Below are 22,952 nucleotides of genomic sequence, written 5' to 3' on the forward strand. Positions count from 1 at the left end.
GCTAATTACATTTTGTTCTGTAATTTTGAGCATCGCTGAAGAAACACATTTAAAATTATAGAGTCACCCATCAAAGGGTTTTGTGACTTTCCTTAGTTATAACGCGGTAGTTCTGGTATTTGGGAATTTGATTCAATTGATGTCTATAGAGGTCAGGGGCATGATTAGGAGGATGGTGCCACTGAGTTTCTATAGAGGTGAGTAATGTGGTTAGGACTAGAGGGTGCTAACATTGAAATGTATTTATTTTTTATTTATGCAATTTTTATGTACCGTTACCCGGAACACAAGGTTCCATCTTTACGGTTTACAATTAATTAAGAACAGAAAAATACAATAAAGATCAATTAAAAATAATAAAATAGTAGAATATTAAACATAAAATTAGCATTAATAAAGATAAGAACAATCAATTAAAAAACTGCGGACTTAAATATCAATCTGGGTGTTAGTTCCGTAAGCTTGTAAAAAGCACCATGTTTTTAAGTCTTTCTTAAACTTCTTTAATGGAGGTGAATGACATGGTTAAGAGGAGAATATCATTGACGATTCTGGAAGTGAATTACATGTATAGGAGGGAGATACCCATAGAATAAGAACATAAGAAATTGCCATGCTGGGTCAGACCAAGGGTCCATCAAGCCCAGCATCCTGTTTCCAACAGAGGCCAATCCAGGTCACAAGAACCTGGCAATTACCCAAACACCAAGAAGATCCCATGCTACTGATGCAATTAATAGCAGTGGCTATTCCCTAAGTAAACTTGATTAATAGCCATTAATGGACTTCTCCTCCAAGAACTTATCCAAACCTTTTTTGAACCCAACTACACTAACTGCACTAACCACATCCTCTGGCAACAAATTCCAGAGCTTTATTGTGCGTTGAGTGAAAAAGAATTTTCTCCGATTAGTCTTAAATGTGCTACTTGCTAACTTCATGGAATGCCCCCTAGTCCTTCTATTATTCGAAAGTGTAAATAACTGAGTCACATCTACTTGTTCAAGACCTCTCATGATCTTAAAGACCTCTATTATATACCCCCTCAGCCGTCTCTTCTCCAAGCTGAAAAGCCCTAACCTAACCTAACTAGGTGATGCCTATGGTTAGGAGGAGAAGATCATTGACGATTCTGGAAGTGAATTACATGTATAGGAGGGAGATACCCATAGAATTCATAGGTGATGCCCATGAGTTCTGTTGGTGTGAATGATATGATAGGAGTCTCTAAGGAGTTGCAAGTCCCCATGGAAAAGCTGACTGTATCCAAAACCAAACTGGAAACGAATATCGAGCAGACTGATACATTTGAAGTTACTTTAAGGAAAGTACAAGATAAAGAAGACTGTTTAATTAGAGACAACGCTTCGCTTCATGATAAGAGAGAGAGATTGGATACTGTGGTTAGGCGTCTCACCTTAAGATCTATTCAGTTTCCTAAAATATCTCTGTTTGCACTTCTAGATTTGTTTAGGAGATATACGATGGAAGTTTTAAGGCGTCTCAAATGGAGAACAATTTTTCAAAAGACAAATTGAACAAATTGATGGGAAACAGCAGCTTCACGTCATCCGTATAGATGTAGTATTGGACTGCATACATCCTTATTATCTGAGCAGGAGGAGCTAGGCAAATGTCAAACAGCAGTAGAGAGAGTGATGTTCCCCCGGGAGACTCCCAACGAGAGGCGTCTTTACCCATCTCGACTCTCTGGTGTCAATCGGACAGAAAGGAGGAAGTCTGAGTGCCTGAGAGATTGCTAAAATGGGCCTTCATCAGGGCCAATTTTTTCTCATCAGGGCAATTCACTGCTCTCTCTCTCTAACCTTCACAATTTCCCATCCACTTACTGGGTAATATGAGTCCTCATGGGCAATAGCAAGGGGGTCAGGGTTATTTTGTTAATTTATTTCCACATATTTTCAGTCCACTTGTCCAAGGCGGATTACAGTATTTCATAGGTAATTCAAAGGACATACGGGGACAGACAGCCAGACAATAAAAATGTGCACCTCCTCGTAAAAATCGATTTAAAACAGGCTCTCAAACGAAGGCATGACAAAACAACACTGCCTTTAATTGTCTTCTGAATTTTAGATAATCCTTTTTCACTGTGTAATCTATTGGACAAAGAATTCCACAAAAGTGGATCAGAAAATGAAATGGTCTCTCTCGTTTTCTGTAACCTAACGTCTAAAACTTAGCACATACAACCCTGGGGATAACGAATGGCTCCAATAAAGCCATTTGCCACCTTGCCAGGTGCAGCCGTAAGAATGAGAGGTAAAACGTTGACCTTAACTCTCTGTTGGATAGGGAGCCAAGGAAGTTGTTTCAAATAAGGGGGTTGTATGTTCCCCCTGTTTAGCCCCAATTATAACTCTGGCTGCCATATTTGGTACTAATTCTAAGGCTCCTACCCATTTCTTTTTTTAGGAATACCAAGATAAAGGGAGTTGACATACTCGACACCAATGCATAAGCAGTGCGCAAATCCCTCCTATTAATATAATTCCTCATAGGTCTCATCAGCTTTAAGTAGAACAATGTCTTGGCTACTATTCTAATTTGCTTTTGTAATGTTAAAGCAGCATCTAAATAAACACAAAAGGCCTTCATCCTTAATGGGCATTTTAACATTGGCTGACTTTAGCAGAACTTCAACAGGGGCAAAAATGTTGCCTTTTGACTATTCAACTTCATCATATTATCCCTCCTTCCAGGTCTCAGTAGTTGACATACAATTAGCCAAACCCTCCATTGGCAAGGTACCATCAGATTCATAAAGATTCAGCAATATATATAGAACTGGACCCCTGATGCTTTCAAAACATTGCATCTTACTACACTATTATATCATTATTGTTATTCATAGTAGTATTAGTATTACAATTGATGCCATCCTCCTGTTCTATAATCAGGTTACGGCATCCAAAGACCTGATATCCTTTGCAGGATGGATCGAGGAGAAGAGCCATGGGTCAGGAGAGCATGGGAGAAAGAGATTTTGATCCCCTCATACACAGGTGAGTAATAATAACTCCAAATCTATGCAATGGGATGAAGAATGGGTAGGTAATGCTCATGACCCCTGTAGCAGATAGATGTGATGCTCTGGCAATGGGGAGCGGTGCTACCAAAGCTGCTGGGCTGAGTAGGATGACTATAACGCTGGACGTGTTAACAACACCATTTGGAAGGGATCCAGTCACTTTCAGGAGTCTCATGTACAGCCTAAGCCTCGAAAAATTCTAATGTTGGGTCTGAGGAAAGATATCATGGCTTGTGAAGAAAGTGGAATGACCGACCTATAATGATTGTGCTTTGATGGCAAGGGAGTGAGTTACGCAGACGGGTTAACGTAAACCGACCCAGAGCGGGCCTCCAGACCAGTAAATTCTTCTCAGACATGAGGCTGTGGTGCCCACAGCTCTTCAATGTCAATATCTGGCCAAGCTCAAAGGATGAAAAGGAGAGAGGACAACTAGAACATTTAATTGAAGGCCTCAGAAACCAGTCTCTCTCTCTCCACTCTGAGCATCGCTAGGGACAGCATAATGGTAGGCCATGCGACATGGTAAAAATGGCAGGAAAAGACCAAGTGGTCCAACCAGTCTGCTCTTTTAGTTTCTTACGGTAGTAACTGCCGCTCCATGCAGGTTACCCCCCGAAGCCTTATATAAAGTGTAGTAATATTTACAATTGAAACCAAGCAGTTTGACAAACCCATAACAAAATGACTGCTAGCAACATTTTTACGGTTGAGCGGCCTTCTTAGTAATTCACACAACGTTGCTTAAATGCCCTTTGCTTTTGGACTGGGCCATGGAAACGCTCCAGTGCTTTTTTTTTTTTTTTCTTCCCTAAATGTCTGCGTACCCTGGAACGTAAAGGTCGGGGTGGTTTCTTAAAGCCTTAATGGTGGATCCCCCTTGGGAGTCGAGTATGATTCAGGCTAGATCTGAGCTCTGTGTTTTTCTCAGATCTTAGGTCTGTCTTGAAAGTGAGAGAGAGAGAGAGAGAGCTGATGACCTCTTCGGTGAGGCCTGGAAACCAGTGCCATTTTGGTCAGTTCCCTGGACCTTTTACTGTGCTTTTTAGTACAAGTAACCAGACCACTCTCCCCAGCATCTTTACACGGGCGAATGAGAGGCTTCTGCTTTTGGTGCTCCGAGCACGTCTTGAAGCCCCCGGGGCTTGCTTTTCAGGAAAACAGATGCAGTAGAATCCAAAGGGAAAAAAAGAAAAGTTGGAGGTATAGGAAGCCAAGGCGAGAGGGGTGGAAAAAAGGAACGATCAGGCTCGAGCTCTGTGGAGATTAAAAAAAAAACCCAAAACAAAATAGTTTGAGCAGAATGATCTGGAACAAAATGTCTGGGGGCACTTGCTTTTTTTAATGACCGAGGTAATTTGTCCGGTGCAGTGAACAGAAGGTTATAGCCACAGAATTAGCTCCACCTATAGCTCAGCTGTGGTGCCACCATAATGATATATTTTTCTTTTTCATCTTTTTCATGTGGGAAATGCAAATCTTCTGTTTTGCAGTTTTTTGTTTTGTTTTTTTTTTATGCTAATAAAAGGTTCCAAATGTGTAAATATTTCTTCTCAAGTACTTTATCAAATTATGGTTTTAATCAAATGAGAGACCCTCTTAATCCAAACCCTTGGCAGGACCTACGTGAAATAGGCTCCGACGGCAGCAGTGTGCTCTATAAAAGTTCCAACCGGCGCGGTGTCCTGCTCCAGTAAGGTTGCGCAGCACTGATTCTGTCTGCTTCAGGGGCTACAGGGTACTCAAAGGCATGAAAAGTATTTACCTGTAGATATCAGCAGAAGGATAACAAAGAAAGAGAACTTTTAAGAGGGTCATCATCAGAGGGACGTCTGCAGGCAAAACGGTGCTTTGTGTGCAGAAGTCGCCTTTTACAAACTCGTCCGTCTAATGCGTGCGTACATCAGGTGCGGGCATGCGATGAGCGGTGGCGACTGTGAGCCTTTAGTGCCGTGGCGTGGTTGATGCGGCCTCGTAAGTGAACCTACGAGATCCACGCCGCCAGCTGGCGAACGCATCCCGGAGCGGGGCAGGCTGGAGCTTCGCCTATGCCAGCCGCTCCCCCCCCCCCCCCAGGTTCAGGCCTTTGGGCTCTGGTAGCTGGCAGAGCGGGCAGGTGAGCGTCCAGGAAGAAGCCGGGGGTCTGGGCAGGCAAGGGGTCAAGAGAGACCGGAGACAGGCCAAGGGTCTAAGCGGGCGGCAAGCAAGCGTGGTCCGGGTCCAACCAGGCTGAGGTCAGGTCCACGTGGCAGGCAAGCGTGGGCAAGGTCCAAGGCTGAGGTCCGTACCAGGTGGGGCAGTCTGAGGAAAGACGAGACAGATGGCGGGGGGGAGGTTAGAAGAACAGGACTGGCGAGGCTGGATGAGGCAGGCAGGAACAGAGGAACCAGGAACACAGCAACACGCTCTACTGAGAAGGCGGGAGACCCGTTGCTGGAGGCGCCTTAATGAGGTCATGGATGAGTTTAAATACTCAAGCTGCGTGATGTCACCGGAGCACGAAGGCCCCTGGGGGTTTCCTGCCACGACGCTTATTCAGGATGCATGCGCCAAGGGGGAATGCCGGTGGGGATGAGATGGCAGCGGTGGAGCTGTGAGGAACGTTTGGGCCTGCCGGTGGGTGTGGCCGGTCGTGGACCTACCCCCCCCCCCCCCCCCCCCCCCGAAGCCTCTCCCCAGACTTCAAGGTCTCCGTTTCTGAGGGGGGGGGGACTGGCTGTATAATTATTTCAGCAGATGAGGGGCTTGGGAGGTTCCAGGTGGGCTCCCAGGAACTTTTTTGGGGGCCAAAGCCCTTCCAGGACATAAGATCTTCTGCTTTTGTTTCTGATCCTCTTTGAATCCAGAATTTCTCAGACTTCGTACAGGGCGTCCTCCTCGGCTGTTTTCTCTGTGGGGCGGGGGGGCCTTGATGCCCATGATAGGGATCGCTGGTTTTAACAGGGACACGAGGAAACCATCGCCCGGCAGGCAGTCTTCACTCCCAGGCCACTGCTCCCATCGGCACAACTTAGCGGGTGTAATCGTGTGTGCGCGGAGTGTGCGCTGTCGTTTTCAAAAAGGGAAAATGCGTGTACTTTTCCTTTTCAAAATTGGGGGTAACTCAAGCAGCGGTTGGGCCTTCTAACTCATGTGGCCTGCTATAAATTTACTCCCAAGGGACACCTACGTTGCGCACCAGTTTTCAGAGTGCATTTATGCACCTTGATGTTCAAAACGTGGGCCGGATTTTCAAAGCCCTACGTGCGTCGCCCGGGCCTATTTTATAAAGACCCGGCGACGTGCGTAAAGCCCCGGGACGCGTCTAAATCCCCAGGGCTTCGAAAAAAGGGGCAGGGCGGGGCTAGAGGCCTCCGGCACAGCGGCCATTTGTTGCTGTGCCGGCATGTGCACCTTGCGCCTGCCCAAAGGAAGGCCCAAGAGGTGAGAGAGAGAGAGAGGTTAGGGGTGGGGGGTTAGAATAGGGCTAGGGGGTGGGAAGGTTAGGGGAAGGGGTAGGAAGCATAGAGTAGGGGGAAGGGAAGTTCCCTCACAGGCTGCTTCTATATTGGAGCGGCCTGGGAGAGAACGGGTGAAGGCCGTGGGTGTCGGCGCGCACAAGGGGATGCACTAGTGTGCACCCCCTTTCCGCGTGCCGACCCCCGATTTTTATAATGTACACGCACCTGTTATAAATTCGGGCGACCGCGTGCGCGCGCCGGGCAGCACGTGCACATGTATGCCATCTAGTAGGAGATGAAAGAAGTTTATTGGCCCGCTCTCCTGTGGTGATACTCTATGTTCCCTCCCTCAGTCCAGTATCCTGAGGTGATTCCTTCAGATTTTTCCCTCAGTACCTGGTTTTGCTGGCGTGGACTTAGCTGTTAAAAAAAAGCAGCTGAAAGGCAAGTGGTTACAGGAAGCCAAGCACGGCGATGAAGGTATATGCCCTCTCCCACCTCACAGCAGGAGACTGACTGTGTACTCGGCTGGAACAGGCTGAGCTCAGGTAGAGTATTTAAAGATTAAATAAAAAGAGGGGGACATTGATTTTAGAGATTCCTCTCCCCTCTGGTCTCCGTGCTCGGCGCGCCAATCTGACATCCGTTCCCAGCTCCGGGGGAGCTTGGGGGACTCGGGCAGCTTGGCGGGTTAAGTAGCCTTCTGGGCTAGGCCCTGCTCTCAGGCTTAGATTTTTCACCACATGGCAGGCTGCGGCAGTGTTCGCGCGCCTTTTCTCTGCGCACAAGGCTGCCCTCTTAAGAAATGTTGGTTTGCGCTTACGCGCCTGACTGTGCATCTAGTTTATGTGCCTAGCTGGGTGCTCGGTTATGTGCATAGGGGCACCTGACCGGGGGCACAGTGGTGCGCTTAAGGTCGCCTAGGAGGGCGCTCAAGTAGAGTGAGTGCTTGAGTAGGCATTCAGTTGAGTGTGTACCTGAAATGATATATCAGGTGCCTAATTTTTGAGCATCTAATTTTTCAAGTGCCTATTTTGAGCACAGCTGTGGGTTGGAGCGAACTGAACGCTGACGGCAAAGAAACCTAAGTGCCTTAACGTTTTGTGCTGTTTGCCATATTCCGGCGCATCTCAACCTGGCGTTCCCTCTAACGTGTGTCAGCGCTGTTTGGAAGCTCAGGGAGGATTGCCTCCGTCTTATTTTGCAAAGCCCGGTCCTTCCCAGCATGATGCGGGAATAATAATTAAAAAAAAAAAAAAAAAAGAGCTGCCAGAGGTTTACCTGCTTTGGGGGCTCCCCTAATTGGCTCTTCAGCAGAGGAAGGTAGTGCAGTGGGCGCAGGACAGACGCCTCCTGGTTTTGGCATGGACCCCCTCTGCCTTTTGCTTGGGTGGAATTTTTCAAGGGCTGCAGTCCCTTTTGGCCAGTGCCAGTGATCGCACCCGAAGAATCTTAACGGATTAGGATCGCTGGCTGCGGTTTCCCGGTCCATCCGGCGCAGTGGGTAAGCGTTGGAGCATGTCTAGACCTGCTGTGGGGTCACGCCGATGCTGACCCGGATTGATGAAGCCGATCCTTGCTCCCCGGGGGGGGGGGGGGGGGAAACTCCCTCCGGGGCTGGAGCCGTATAGAACAATGGTTGCTTTTCTTTCATGGAGTCGAGTTACTGGCTCTGAAGTCCTAGACGTTGAAGGTGCTTGGGCGTACCTGGGCCTGATTCCATGTCTGAGCCAAAGAAAGGTCTCAATTTGATTCCTTGGCATAAAACCTCGTGCTTTTTCCCTATTTCGGAGGCTTTTCAAGAATTGATCTTGAGTGGGGCGCCCCGGAAGCTAATTTTAAGGGGAATGAGCCTTGGAAGGACTGTATCCCCCTGGATCCGGCTGTGAGGGAGCAATTGTGCTACCGAAAGTGGACGCGCTTGTGTGTGCTGTCACCGTGCGAACGACTGTTCCCACCGGCTGTCCCTTTTGAGCGGGCCTTGAAAGGCTGGCGATGAATGTGCAGGTAGCTTCTTTTGCTCCCTGGTGGCTCGCTCTTGTTTCAAGAAGACAATAAATTTGGTGTGAATTCGAGTAGCGATGGCACTGGCAGACGCCTTTTGAGCAGATGAGGTCTGCGATCTGGTCCGCACTTCGGCAGCTGTGGCTCAGGAATTGGTTGGCTGATACAGTCTTTAGGAAATCGCCCTTTTAAAGGACCACACTTGTTTTCAAGTGAGCGGAAAAAAAAAATGGCCAATAAGTGGAGTGAGTCCCAGATTCCTCTGTTACGAGAGGGTAAGAAGCAGGTGCTGTGCTCCTTTGGCATGACAGGTCGTGCTAGGAGTTTTGGACGCTTTCGAGCCTACAGAGGAGTAGCTTCTCAGAGGACTCGGCCTTTTGGCAGGTCTCAGTCTGTTTGTCCCAGGCAGCCCAGAAGGGGCGCAGGCTTAGATAGTGGTGCACCTCCTCCCCCCCCCCCCTTGAGCCTCTCAATGCTACAAATAGGTTACAAATAGAACCAGTGAGTTCTACAGGTGATAAGAGATGGTTAAGCTCTGGAGTTCTCAGTGTCCCTTTGGGACGTTTTTATGGTGTATCCCTGCAGCTCTCCACAGAAGAGACAAGCAGTGAAGTGTTTGCTGCCAAGGCTCCTCAGCCTGTGGGCTGTAGCTCCAGTGCCCATGTCACAAAATACAGGCTGGTATTCCATTTATTTCACTGTGCCAAGAATGAGTGCTCTTTTCGCCTCATCCTAGATCTCAAGGGAGTCAACTGACATTTGCAGGTGACTCGTTTTTGCATGGAAACCTTAAGCTCAGTGATTATGGCAGTACAGTTGGGAGAGTTTCTGACGTCCCTGAGTCTGGAGCATCAATGGTTTCTAAATTTCGCTGTTTTGGGGCGACATTGTTATTTTTGTGCGCTGCCTTTTGGGCTGGCCACCTCGCCCAGAACCTTTTCCAAAGTTATGGTGGTGGTTGATGGCATTCAGGTTCACCCGTACTTAGATGATTGGCTGATTCGGGCCAAGAGTCTTCAAGAGAGCCTTTGAGTCTCACAGAAGGTGATCTCCTTGCTACAGAAACTAGGATGGGTGATGAACTTGGCCAAGAGCAATCTATAGCCATCCAGACTCTGGATCATCTCTGTGTTCATTTGACATGAAGCAAGGCATGGTGTTTCTGCCGGAAGGCCGCATTCAGAAGCTGATGGTGCAGGTGCGACTATTGACAAACAGTACACTCGACAGTGTGGTCTTATCTACAGGTGCTTGTTTTGACGACAGCCACCCTATAGGTGCTTTCGTGGGCAAGGGTGGATATATGATCTCTTCAGCACGCTCTGCTGGCTTGATGGAATCTACAATCTCAAGACTATTCGATACGGCTTCACTTGCATACAGCTGCAGTGGTGGTTGCAAGCGGACCATCTAAGGAAGGGGGTTTCCCTATGATCACCAGACTGACTAATACTCACGACGCATGTGAGCCTCCTGGATTGGGAGCCCACTGTCAGGAGTTGACAGTGCAACGACACTGGCATACAGAAGAGTCACTCTGGAGCTTCAATCAGCAGAAAGCCCGGGCTGTCAGGTTGGCTTGCTTACGATTTTTCGACCAATTGCAGAGTTGAGCAGTTCAGATAATGTCAGACAATGCAACAACATCCCTGGCTTACATCAATCACCATGGAGGAACCAAAAGCCAGCAAGTTTTACAGGAAATAGCCCAACTCATGGAATGGGCAGAAGTTCGAGCCCATAAAAAAGGCTACTTTGAAGGATCTTACCTTAAAGGTGGTGTTCCTCGTGGCTATTTCTTTGGCTCGCAGAGTGTCGGAACTTCAAGCATTGTCTTGCAGGGAGCCCTTTTTGAGGATTATGGATTCAGAAGTTTCCTTGCGGCCAGTTCCTTCTTTCCGAAGATGGTCTCTTCTTTCCACTTGAATCAGTCTGTGGAACTGCCATCCTTCTCTGGTTTGGATCCTTCTGATCCTCATTCCACTGATTATAAGAAGATTAGATGTCCGATGAGCCTTGCTGCATTATTTGGAGGTTACAAATAGTTTTCGCATGTCGGACATTTATTTGTCCTCTGGAGTGGTCCCAGGAGAGGTCATGAAGCATCAAGGGCTACTATAGCCTGTTGGTTGAAAGAGGCCATTGGATCGGCTTACCTCCTTCAGGGTCGTCTTCTCCCGAAGGGTCTCCATGCGCATTCTACATGTTCTCAGGCAGCCTCATGGGCTGAGTGCCAACAGGTTTCTCCGTAGGAGATTTGTAGAGCACCACTTGGAAATCGCTGCACAACTTTACTCGTCATTACCAGTTGGATGTGCGAGCTCCAGGCTCTGGGAGTTTTGGTGAAGGTGTGATCCAAGCGGGAGACTCAAGGTCCCACCCTGGGTAGAAGAGCTCTGGTACATCCCAGGATTCTGGACTGATCCGGGTACGTACAGGGAAAGGAAAATTAGTTCTTACCTGATAATTTTCGTTCCTGTAGTACCATGGATCAGTCCAGAGTCCCGCCCTTTTCAGCGTAGGGATAACGGAGAGTCCGCTTATTCAGTGCTTGGTTACTTTGCTCTGCAGATAAGTGATTACATTATTTGAACTTTTTTATTATGTTTTCCAATCTTGTTACGGGCTCTGCTACCATTTGGGTTAGTTAGCCTGGTTTCTATGGGTTTGAACCCCAGTTATAGCAGATTAGTTATATAGGATTTTGAATCATTCTGCTTGGATACATTAAATACTGACAGACAGACTGTAGGTGGCACCTCAGGGTTTAGGACAGAGTCCGCCAAAACTTCTCCATCTTCATCTGCTGGAGGGGAGGCAAAACAATGCAATGTAACAACATCCTTGGCTTAGATCAATCACCATGGAGGAACCAAGAGCCAGCACGTTTTTCAGGAAATAGCCCAAGTCATGGAATGGGCAGAAGTGCATCTTCAGATCTCAGCCTCCCACATTGGGGAAAAGACAATGTTAGAGCCGAATTTCTCACCAGAGAGAATCTGGACCCAGGAGAATGGAAATTGTCAAAGGAGGTGTTCCAGTTCATAGTGGACTGCTGGGATCTAGCGTTTCTAGACCTGTTGGCAATATCTCACAATGCGAAGGTTCTTCGCTTCTTCAGTTGAATGAGAGATCAAAAGTCTTTGCACATCATTACCCTTGAGCAGGAGTGGCCGTGGGCAAGCTCTCCTATATGCCTTTCCCCCATGGCTCATGTAAGGCAGAATGATTTGGAGGCTTGTGAGTCACGCAGGGATAATGCTTCTGGGACCCAGGAGGCAGTAGTATGCAGATTTTTCAAAGGCTCCTTGTGGATCCTCCTATCCGAATATCTGTTCACAGGAATCTGCTATGGCAGGGGGGGTCTTCACGAAGATCAGACTCTATTTTGTCTTATGGTTTGACCCTTGAGAGGGCTTGAATACTGAAGTGTGGATATTCCAATGTGGTGATTGCCACTTTGCTACGAGCGAGAAAGTTCTCCATTTCCTTAACCTATGTGTGGATTTGGCGAGTGTTTGAACCTTGGTGTGAGGATCAAGGAATTCCCCCTTATTAGGTTAAGATCCCACTCATTTTGGATTTTTTTGCAGGATGGATTGTGAAAAAGGTTGACTTTTAATTCATTAAAGGTACAGGTGATAGCTCTTGCCTGTTTCCGAGGTCAGGTGAATGGTGGACTCTTGTTGGCTCATCCAGATGTGGCTCCTTTCTTAAATGCAGTGAAGCATCTTCGTCCTTCCCTGTGGTTGCCAGTACCATTGTGGAATCTTAAACTGGTTTTTGGATTTCCTGGCTTGTTCCACTTTTCAATTGCCGCACAACTTTTTCCTTAAGGTTACTTCTGTTGAAAACAATATTTCTTTGGGCAATTGTTTGGCACGTAGACTCTTCAAACTGTGGGCCTTGTCTTGCCGGGAACTATTTCTGCGAGTGACTCTGGGGGTGATACAGTTGCGTACTGTTCCATCTTTTTTGCCAAGGTGGTCTCCGTTTTTCACTTGAATCAATCAATTCCCTGCCAACTCTGGACAGGGAGAGAGATGTGGATGAATATCGCCTGTTACGGTCCTTGGATGTCAAGAGCTGTATCTTGAAGAATTGAGGTTTCTGAACATCTCAGGAAGATGGACTCAGCTGTTTATATGACATGATGGGAGTAAATAGAGTGAGCCGATGTCATGGGCTACAATAGCTTAGAAACATAGAAATGACGGCAGAAGAAGATCAAACGGCCCATCCAGTCTGCCCAGCAAGCTTCGCACTTTTTTTTTCTCTCATATTTATCCGTTACTCTTGGCCTTTAGTAACCCGCTTGATTAAGGTGGTGGTCATGGCTGTGTAGGTGGTTGCTGAGTAGCCGTTGCCTAGTCAGGTAGAGCTCATTTCACTAGGGCTCAGGCGGTTCATGGGCAGAGGTTAGATTGCTGTCTTCCATCGAGATTTGCCAAGCTGCGACGTGGTCCTCCTTACATACCTTTTCCAGGTATTACCGCCTGGATGTGCGAGCCTGGGAGGATGCAGCCTTCGCACAAGCAGTATTGATTGGACCATGGGTAGCCTCCTGTCCTGGTACATCCCACTGGTTCTGGATCCATCCATCCGAATGCTAAGAGAGGAGAAATTATTATTTACCTGATAATTTCCTTTTCTTTAATAAGGATAGGTGGATCCTTCTTCTCGTCCTCTGTTGCCAGATGTTTATGCCATTGTCCTCCTTCGTGGCTGTGTGTTCCAGGGATTACTGGTAAGTGTCAGTCTAGTCCCTAGACTAGTATTACTACACGCCTTGTCTAAGCTCAGTGGTTGTCTGTTAATAATCAAGTTTTGTTAGTTTGTCCACAGTTGGATTTTGCGGCGAATACTGGCGGACTGATATATAAAGAGAGAGAGAGATACCGTGATGTCAGTTTTGCTCTGTCTCCATCTGCTGGTAGAGGTGCATAACCCACTGGTTCTGAATCCACCTATCCTTATTAATGAAAAGGAAATTATCAGGTAATGGAGAAATTACCTGATAATTTCATTTTCCTTAGTGTAGCCAGATGGACTCAGGACTAGTGGGTTATATGCTCCCCTGCCAGCAGATGGAGACAGAGTCAGGTTTCAAAGCTGACATCACCCTAGATATACCCCTGTATACCGGCTGAGTACAGAGACTGTCTCCGGCTGCGGGGAGAGAGGGTGGTGGCTGTCACTACCACGCTCGGCTTCCTGCACCCGCTGCCTTTCAGCTGCTCGAGCAGCAAAGTCAACGCCGGGAACCGGCTTCCGGACCAAGGCAACCTCTGAGGGATCTGGGAAATCACCTCAGGAAATCTCAACTGGGGGAGGGACCTTCAGGTATCACCGCAGGAGAGCGGGGCTCAATCTTTTCTCCTATTTAAAAGAATTTCTTCCCAAAGGTACAGCGATCCCCCATAGGGAAAGCACGTCCACATCTGCTGGGAGATGGAGAGATACTGAATGGCTGAGGTCACTGCAGGGATGTATCTAGGGTGACGTCAGCTCTGAAACCTGACTCTGTCTCCATCTGCTGGCAGGGGAGCACAACCCATTGGTCCTGAGTCCATCTGGCTGCACGCTAGGAAAATAGTAGTTTTTCTTTTAATTGGCAAAGAGTGGTCATTTGCAGGGCTCCCCTATGCATGGCCCACAAAAAAGTGAAATTGGAGCACTACTGGGGAAATGCCCTGCATTCCTGAAAGGAACTTATCAGGGAGCTAAACCGGGTTGCAGTTCCTAGAGTCTTACATGGTAAAGTTAACTCCCACAGAGATGCACAGAATCTCTTTAGAGCTTTTTGCACAGCAAGTGTAAGATTTCTGCAAGAGCCACAAGCATTAGAATCACGACTCCATGGGCCACTGAGCCTGACCTCTGGCCATTGCTACAAGATTTAACATTTCTTTTTTTTTCTTTTGATTTGCAGGACACGTGGAGGTCACACAGGAAGAGAAGAGGGAGGAGAATCGAGAACAATGCCCTAGGAGACTAGGACTAATGCCACGACAGTCAGGAAACGGTCGTGAGAAGGTTTACCAGAAGACGGAGAAGGGAAATATCAGGAAAAGGCAGCCGAGAGCAGAGAAGAAGCAGCAAGGCTCTGCAGAAGACTCTCCGGATGGAGTCCCTGCATGTGAGCGAAGTGACAGGGAGCTCCCAAATATCCCTGAGCACCAGAGACACCCGAGAGCAGAGAGGCCCTTCCAAAGTACTAACAGTGCTCACACGTCTTCTAAACTCCACCAGAGACATCCGAGAGCAGAGAGACCCTTCCAAAGTAATAACAGTGCTCACGTGACTTCTAACCTCCACCAGAGAGACCCGAGAGCAGAGAGACCCTTCCAAAGTACTAACAGTGATCTCATTAAATCTGATCTCCACCTGAAAGCAGAAACACCTTTCCAAAGTCATCACAGTGATCACACGACGTTTGACCTCCTCCAGACACACTTGAAAGAAGAGACAGCCTTCCAGAGTGATACCAGTGACCAAATAACCTTTGTAATCCAAGAGAGCCACCTGAGAGAAGAGAGACCCTTCCCGGGTAATCATAGTAACCAAAGGACCTCTGAGCTCCAGCAGATCGATGGGAAAGGGAAGGGATCCTTTCTCTGTGACTTGTGCGGCAGGAGCTTTGCTAAGAAATACCATTTGCTGTTGCATCAGAAAAACCACCCAGAAGAGAGGCCCTTCCTCTGCACCGAATGTGGCAAGTACTTCAGGCGGAAGGGGGACTTGATCAGACACCAGCGGATGCACACGGGGGAGAGGCCTTACTCCTGCAACGAGTGCGGGAAGAGCTTCAGCCGGAGGGGGATCCTCATAAAGCACGTGAAAACCCACACGGGCGAGAAGCCCTTTGCCTGCCCGGAGTGCGGGAAGTGCTTCATCGACAAGACCCACCTGACCATCCACCAGCGGACCCACACGGGGGACAAGCCCTTTCCCTGCGCCGACTGCGGGAAGTGCTTCATCGACAAGACCCACCTGACCATCCACCAGAGGAACCACACGGGGGAGAGGCCCTACCTCTGCACCGAGTGCGGCAAAAGCTTCATCGACAAGACCCACCTGACCATCCACAACAGGACCCACACGGGCGAGAGGCCCTTCCTGTGCACCGAGTGCGGGAAGACCTTCATCAAGAAGAGGGACCTCACCGTGCACCTGCGCTACCACACGGGCGAGAAGCCGTTCTCCTGCGCCGACTGCGGGAAGAGCTTCAGCCAGAAGCGCTACCTGATGAAGCACCAGAGGACGCACACGGGGGAGAGGCCGTTCCCCTGCTCGGAGTGCGGGAGAAGCTTCGGGCAGAAGGAGAGCCTGACGCGGCATCTGAGGATCCACAACATCATAACCTACATCGTGACGTAGCCGGCGTGTCCGCAGATAAAGGAGCATTTTTTGCCCCTATGCCACTCAAGCTGAGAGTGTGTCCTAGCTATCGGTCATGCAAGCTTGGAAGGATATCGCTCCCCTTTCTCTGTCTGGAAAGTAATCAAGTCAGCTGTGTTCGTAAACTGATGTCTCCCACTCCTTAACCCCCCTTCCTCCTGATTATATCTGAGAAGAAATCAGAGTCCTGCTGCCAGATCATGGGCGTTGACCTTACCCTCATCTCACCACTCTGTGCAAGTCAACTTGTCTTTTTCCCCCCTTTTAATGTTCCATTGCCTGCAGGTTTCTGCCATGAATCCTTCCCCACTCTGACCCGCGTGCACTTGAATTCTGCCACTGCACTGGTTTCCGACACCTGGGGGAGGGGGGAGGAGGTTACTGCAGGCATCAACCACTTTCCGAATAAAGAGGAATTTATCCTGAGGCCCCCTGCCTCCCTCCAGCTTCGTAGCATGAACTCTTCTCCTTGGAAGCTTCTTTTCTACGCAAAACTGTACCTGAATGAAGCCTGCCAAATATTTGTGTGGTTCTGTCCTGCTCGCCCTTTAGCTCATCCTGTTGAGTACATTTTAGGTGTCTCGAGCCTTGCTGTAGAGGGCTTGCTCCGCGTGGCAGACCTTGTATCATTTTAATAGCCCTTCTCTAAACCAGCTCCAGCCCATCCGTGTGTGTGTGTGCCTGTAAATCCTCGGCTGTGCATCGTAAAAAGAGGGTTCTGCAGTCCTCTGTAATCCTGCTTCTCTGTCTCTCCTGTCCCTGTTTACAGCTGGCTCATCCCTCTCTGTGTAAATGCTGTGAAGGAGCAATTACCCAGACTTCACATTAAGATAGCACAAAACTTCATTACGCCTGCTTGCTTAAGTCACTGGAAAACATCTTAAGAACGAGGCACCCCCCCAAGCATTTTGTCTTCACCTAATACCCAGGATGGGTCACCAGAGCCCCCCCTCTGCGAGATTATCCCCATAGTAAAAAGCCAGGAGGTGAGGCAGGGGTTTTTTGGCAGGAAACGGGGATTGGCAGTAGAGACATCGCTGTTCCTGATCTCCGTACAGCAGGCAGTTCTGGCAAGGAAGGTCTCGCCGAAGGCCCGGCCGGGATTGTATGAGAACACTGTGTTTATCATATTCCCCTTCCATTTGTGACTCACGACTGTTACTCCCAGTCTCCCTTCCTCAGCTTGAAACAGGTGCAGGAGAGGGCTGGCTGGGTGGCGACGGTCCTGCTGAGCCACCTCTTCCCTGCTAATGGACTCCAGCCGTGCCTAGTTCCTCTGTTCCCCCCCCGCGGATCCTGGATTCCCGATAGGGCTTCCTCCACACTATTGCTATTTAAAGAGAAAAAAAAAAAAAAAGAGCGGGGGCAGATCATAGACAGCGTTGGGTATTCGAGAAAGCAAACTTCAACAGCCCCGTGTGGATCAGAGCCCAGGGCTGGTGCTTCCATTAGGCAAATTAGGCAGCTGCCTGGAGCGGCAAAATGTTTGGGGCGGCAAGATCCCCACCAGTGCGAGGACCATACTGGCAAAGAAGGGAACACTGTTGTTGGAGCCGCTGCTGCCAGTAGGAAAGAAGGCACTGTGCCAGAGCTGCTGCCAGCAGGTAAAGCTGGGAGAAAAAGGGTGCATGAACACACAGGGTTTGCCTAGGGCACCGGCCCTGTCCGAGCCTGACTCGGGAGTGACGAAGGAGAGGTGGAACGTGAACCTAAAGATGAGAGACTGTTAAGTGCAGCCCGGGACCGGCAACGCTGAAGCTGCAGAAAGAAATGGAGTCTTTCAAAAAGAAACAAAAACCCCACCCTCCCTCACACTGCTTCAAAGCGGAGCTTTCCACTTGCTACAGTCTGCCCATCGAAACGGAGCCCTGTTGGACTTGTACCCTAGTTTTGGATTTATTTCTAAAGGGGGGGGGGATCACTAGTGTAATTTTCTTCACTCATGTGTATGTGTGTGTGTGTGGATTATTCAGGAAATTTAAAAACTATGATTATCAAATTCTGAAGCTGTTTGGACCGATGTCACTGCCAGCTTACGTCGACCACTGTTAACCATGAGCGCAACGAATGTACATCGGTTTGCTTTGGCCTCGACGGTTTTTAGCACGTTTCTTTCGTTTCTTGATACCAAGCACCCGGACTTTGCCAAATCCTGTGAGCATTCGGTTGGGCGACGTTTGTGTGGCTGCGCCACAGTGGAAGATGTTTTCGGGTGGTAGCCAGCCATTAGGATTAACTTAAATGAATTTGCAGCAAAGTCAACCCCAGACCGGCAGGAAATCCCCAGTAGGGGGTGGAGCAACCATCCCCACCCCCACCCACTGCAGTCTTTATATTTGGGGTTTCCACGATGGATCCGGCAAGAAAATTAAAAAAAAAAAAATCTGCATCCGCCGGGAACCCTCCCAACCCGAGTTTGACTTGGGGTATCCTCCTCACTTTGTTTCTGGCCCTACAGACCGGAACCGCTTTCTCTCCGGCGAGGAGCTGCGGACGACCGACTCGGACAGGGACCTCAAGCCGGGCTGGCGGCCCACGAGCGGTCACCAGGGCCGGCTGAAAGTGGGTCCAGCTTCCAAAAATCTCACCAGAGGAAAGATGTTTTTTTTAAAGCCCGGATAATTCTTTTTTTCATGAAAATTTATGCAAATACATTTTTTTATTGTTGCAATCCAGAATAATTTATATCATGGAACCCAGCTCCCTGCTCTTCCTGTTCCCTTCACTTTCTTACCTCACAGGAATATATAGACGTGCGTATGTTAAGTGATTGATGTGGGGTGACTTGCTAGGGGTTGTAATTTAAGCCGCAGCCTGTGCTGCTGCTGAGTCAGTAAATTTCATGCCTTTCGAATCCAATCATGCTTTTTCTTATTGGTTTCTGTGCAGTTCCGCCCATTCACGCTGTTGCTATTTCTCTTATTGTTCATTCGTTTCGGGAGGGGGCTGGGGCTTAATTTGGGTTTCAGTTCATTTAATGTTTATTTCAGGCGGTGATCGGAAATAAATATTAAATTACCCCCACCCCCCCAAAAAAAATACAAAGAAATGATCCTTTCCCCTCTTGCCTGGGCCACATTTATCTCTTCTGTGGGTGTCTTCCATGCAGAAAGGGGCGGGGGGACCCCCCCCCCAAGTCACTCCGGCCTCACTGGCTTCCAGTTCGAAAATGGTATGGGCTGACGCCATTTTGATCTGCAGCCTTACAATAATAAAATGGCAGCCACACAACAAAATGGTGCCGGCCTCTGTACCAGCCCGCATTGTTTCTCAAGCAGGGCCAGTGAGGGAGCGACTGGGGATCGCTCCTGCCCCCCCCCTCCCCCCATGGAAGTGGTAAGTCTGATCCAGAGGGTGAGGGCTGGATGGGAGACGGGGAGGCTTAGGGGAAGACCAGGGATGATGAAAGGAAGGTTACTTGCACTTCTGTTGTGTGTGTTTTTTTTGTTTTGGTTTTTTTCATTGTCTTTCTGAAATGAAAATTGAAGAAAAAAATTTCAGGGGTATTTTTTTTGTTGTTGTTGTTGTTACCCTTTTCATTTCATTTAAAAATGAATTCACGCCACTACTCCATATCGTCTGCTCCCTAACGGGGGCCCATTCCAGAAACAGCACCCCCCCCCCCCCTCCCATTTCAAAACCTTTCTAGAGGCCAAGCCACTAGCAAGTGAGAAACATCCGCCCAAGGTCACTATAACTAAACCATAAGGCAAGGGGGGGGCATCTGCGTCATCCACGAAACGTCAACTCAATGACAGAACGTCTTACAGACGAGCTTGAACGCAGAGTGAGGTTCTGTCCATTTGAGGTGCTGGCCTCAGGATATATCCCAGAGAATTAATTTTTCATACACGGGGCGTGCGATTGTCCCTGTTCTCTCTCTCCTTTTCCTAAGGTTCACCGGGTTTTAACGAACCCATCAAAGATATCCCACTGCTTTCAACAATGACCCTTTGCTCACACCTCTTATCAAAATGTTAATTTTTTTTCTCCATCCTTTTGCCAGTGACATGTCATCTTTTACTGGAGATTCGACAGATTTTATTAAATGAACCAAAGCTCTTTCTGACTTTTCATGATGGGCTCACATTGGTCACATTTGACAGGTGGCAAACAGTAGCAAATATTGAGCTTGTTGAATATTAATAGTCACGAAAGGGTTTATGCAGGGGATATGCAGGATAGGTTGCACAATTCAACGTGGATTTGGAAAAAGATATTCGGAGCACACGGGAAGGTGCAGCCACCTTAGCATATTTTCATAGCAACACAGTAAATGACCATATTGGCCCAGCTGTAATTCATTTTCTTTGGCTAGGCATGCATATAAATTCCCATATGCAACCCAGTGCATCGGAAGAGCAGATGACCGGCAGGAAAACATGCAGGCTGCTGAGTTATTCTGTCCATCCCTGCTGCCAGCCATAGAGTGGGTCCATAGAGGGCAAGATTGTTGCTTATCGATGACGGTCCTTTTGTCTTCTACCTGGGTTCGCCACTGTCGTGGAAAGATGAGCGTAAAAGATTCCCATCTTAAGTTTCTCCAGCACCCACCATTCTTCTCTCTAATCGCGAAGCTCTAAAAATCTAAATGGCCAACAGTATTAGCGTGCTCATTGCCCCAACCACCACCCAGCCTACTAGGTCCCCTTCAAAGTCTGGCAGGCAGACCTGGCTATGTGACTTCTCATTATTAAACAACAACAACAACAAAAAAAGCTTGTAGCCTGCAGGACAAATGTAGCCATAGGGTTCATCCGCTGTGCACATTCCTGCTGGCATCCCCAGGCCTGCCTGCTGAATCAGGCAAACAAGGTGTTATAAACATGTAGACGTGTGCCCCTAGGTTGTGCTTTCTGTAATCCCTTCACATTCAGCAGCCAGGGATCCCTCTGTGCTTATTCCAGACCCTATTAAACTCCATTTATTGTTTTCACTTTCCACCATCTATCCCAGGAGGGCGTTCCACTCATCCACCTCCCCTTTGCCATGAAACCACGCTTCCTGACGAGGCGCCTTGGTGCATAATATCAAGTCACCTCATTCTAGAACTCTCTCTCTCCCTGGAAACAGGTTCACTTCTTGTGCACTACGAACCTCGGGCCCCTTCTTCAGCCGTATCCGGCTAAGTTGCCAGGGATATTCAGCGGCACGGTTATGCTGCTGAATATCTGCGCACAAATAGCTACTGAGCCGGATAAGTCATATCCAGCTAAGTCAGACCAGCTCTAACTTATCCGATTAACTTGACTGGATAAGAGCCAATATCGCTACTTATCCGGTTAAGTTAACCGGATAAATAGCGCTGCCGTGATCCGCCCACTGCCCATCCACTTTTTATGCGGCTAAAAGGTAGCAGATAAGTCACTTATTCGGTTATCTAGTGGCCGCTGAATATATCCGCATATTCAGTGGCCCCCCCCCCCCCCTAGATAACTAATGAGCACTGAGCGCGCTTTGAATATGCCACCACTGGGTCAAGAATCAGGATCCGTGTGCCCCCACCCATCGTGATTCCTTGTTTTGCCCCCCACCCATCGTGATTCCTTGTTTTGCCCTCAGACCTTCATTTCCCCCACTGAGAACTCCTTTACCGTACCATCCCTGAAGCTAATCTGAGGGTGCCATCCTGACTCCAGCATCCTGCAGTTACGCCCCTGTTTTGTTTTTATCTGCTCTCTCAAACTTTCTGCTGTTGCTGCCCTCCCTATTCATTCCAAGCATTCTCAAACCCATTAGAGTAATGCCCTTCACCACCTCCGGTAGTTGGCCATTTCAGGCCTTGCCATCTTCAGCATTGCTTCTTACAAGGCCGGTATTTAATTCAACACCCAGGCCCCGTTCTATGTCTTACTATCAAGCGTTGTAATAGGCCCCACAAGCCTCCAAGGTTAATGAAGCTGTAAAACAAAAGTCCACCTTCCCCATGCCCATTCAAGTTTGGTTTTTAATCCTGACCCTTTCATACAAGTCAACCCAGCCTTCTTGGGAAAAAAGATGCAGTCGCACCGCTGCTGATTAGGCTTTTCGATTAACACACTCCACTCTTCAGGGGTTTTTAACCCTCACATATAGGCAGGGTTTATTCATCTCCCAGAGTCCTCGATCCCGAAGGCATTTACTCCAGCTTGGAGCAGGAGTAACTTATTGGAGCTCCCTAATTGTTGTGTAGCTCCCATTAGAGCTACAATAACAAGAAGGACAAGAGATACTAATTGAAGTGTGAAGAATACATTTAACAAGAGAATGTAAGAATCAATACAACGTATTAACTAAAATGTGAAATTTCCTAGCGTGTAGAGAGATGGACTCAGGACCAGTGGGTTTATGCTCCCCTGCCAGCAGATAGAGACTGAGCAAGCTGACATCACAGTATACATAACCCTGCAGTGACCCCAGCCTGCCAGAATTCTCTGTCTCCAGCAGATCGTGGACTTGCATCTCCCTATGGGGATTGCTTTCAGCTTTTTGAAAGGAGAAACAGAGAGTAGAAATTCTCCTATGAGGAAAGACTAAAGAGGTTAGGACTTTTCAGCTTGGAAAAGAGACAGCTGAGGGAGGATATGAGAGAGGTGTTTAAAATCATGAGAGGTCCAGAACGGGTAGATGTGAATCGGTTTTTTACTCTTTCGGATAATAGAAAGACTAGGGGGCACTCCATGAAGTTAGCATGTGGCACATTTAAAACTAATCTGAGAAAATTCTTTTTCACTCAACGCACAATTAAACTCTGGAATTTGTTGCCAGAGGATGTGGTTAGAGCAGTTAGTGTAGCTGTGTTTAAATAAGGATTGGATAAGTTCTTGGAGGAGAAGTCCATTACCTGCTATTAATTAAGTTGACTTAGATAATAACCACCGCTATTACTAGCAACAGTAACATGGAATAGACTTAGTTTTTGGGTACTTGCCAGGTTCTTATGGCCTGGATTGGCCACTGTTGGAAACAGGATGCTGGGCTTGATGGACCCTTGGTCTGACCCAGTATGGCATTTTCTTATGTAAATTAAGGAAAAGAAAGCCCTGCTCTCCTGAGTGATACCTAAAGGTCCCTCC

General features: G+C 48.1%; 1 protein-coding gene across 1 annotated transcript in view; it reads left to right on the top strand.

Annotated features, from left to right (window-relative positions):
* The window catches only part of LOC115085878 (zinc finger protein 25-like), a 33,160-nt gene extending 13,721 nt beyond the window's left edge, over nucleotides 1-19,439 (top strand). The window contains exons 3-4 of the mRNA XM_029592413.1: nucleotides 2,922-3,026; nucleotides 14,429-19,439. Of these exons, the coding sequence (XP_029448273.1) occupies nucleotides 2,922-3,026; nucleotides 14,429-15,876 (1,553 nt within the window). The 3' untranslated portion in view covers nucleotides 15,877-19,439. The remainder of the gene's footprint in view (nucleotides 1-2,921; nucleotides 3,027-14,428) is intronic.
* The last annotated feature ends 3,513 nt before the right edge of the window (nucleotides 19,440-22,952 follow it).

This window comes from Rhinatrema bivittatum, chromosome 2 (genome assembly GCF_901001135.1).
Source record: "Rhinatrema bivittatum chromosome 2, aRhiBiv1.1, whole genome shotgun sequence".
NCBI classification, from domain to species: domain Eukaryota; kingdom Metazoa; phylum Chordata; class Amphibia; order Gymnophiona; family Rhinatrematidae; genus Rhinatrema; species Rhinatrema bivittatum.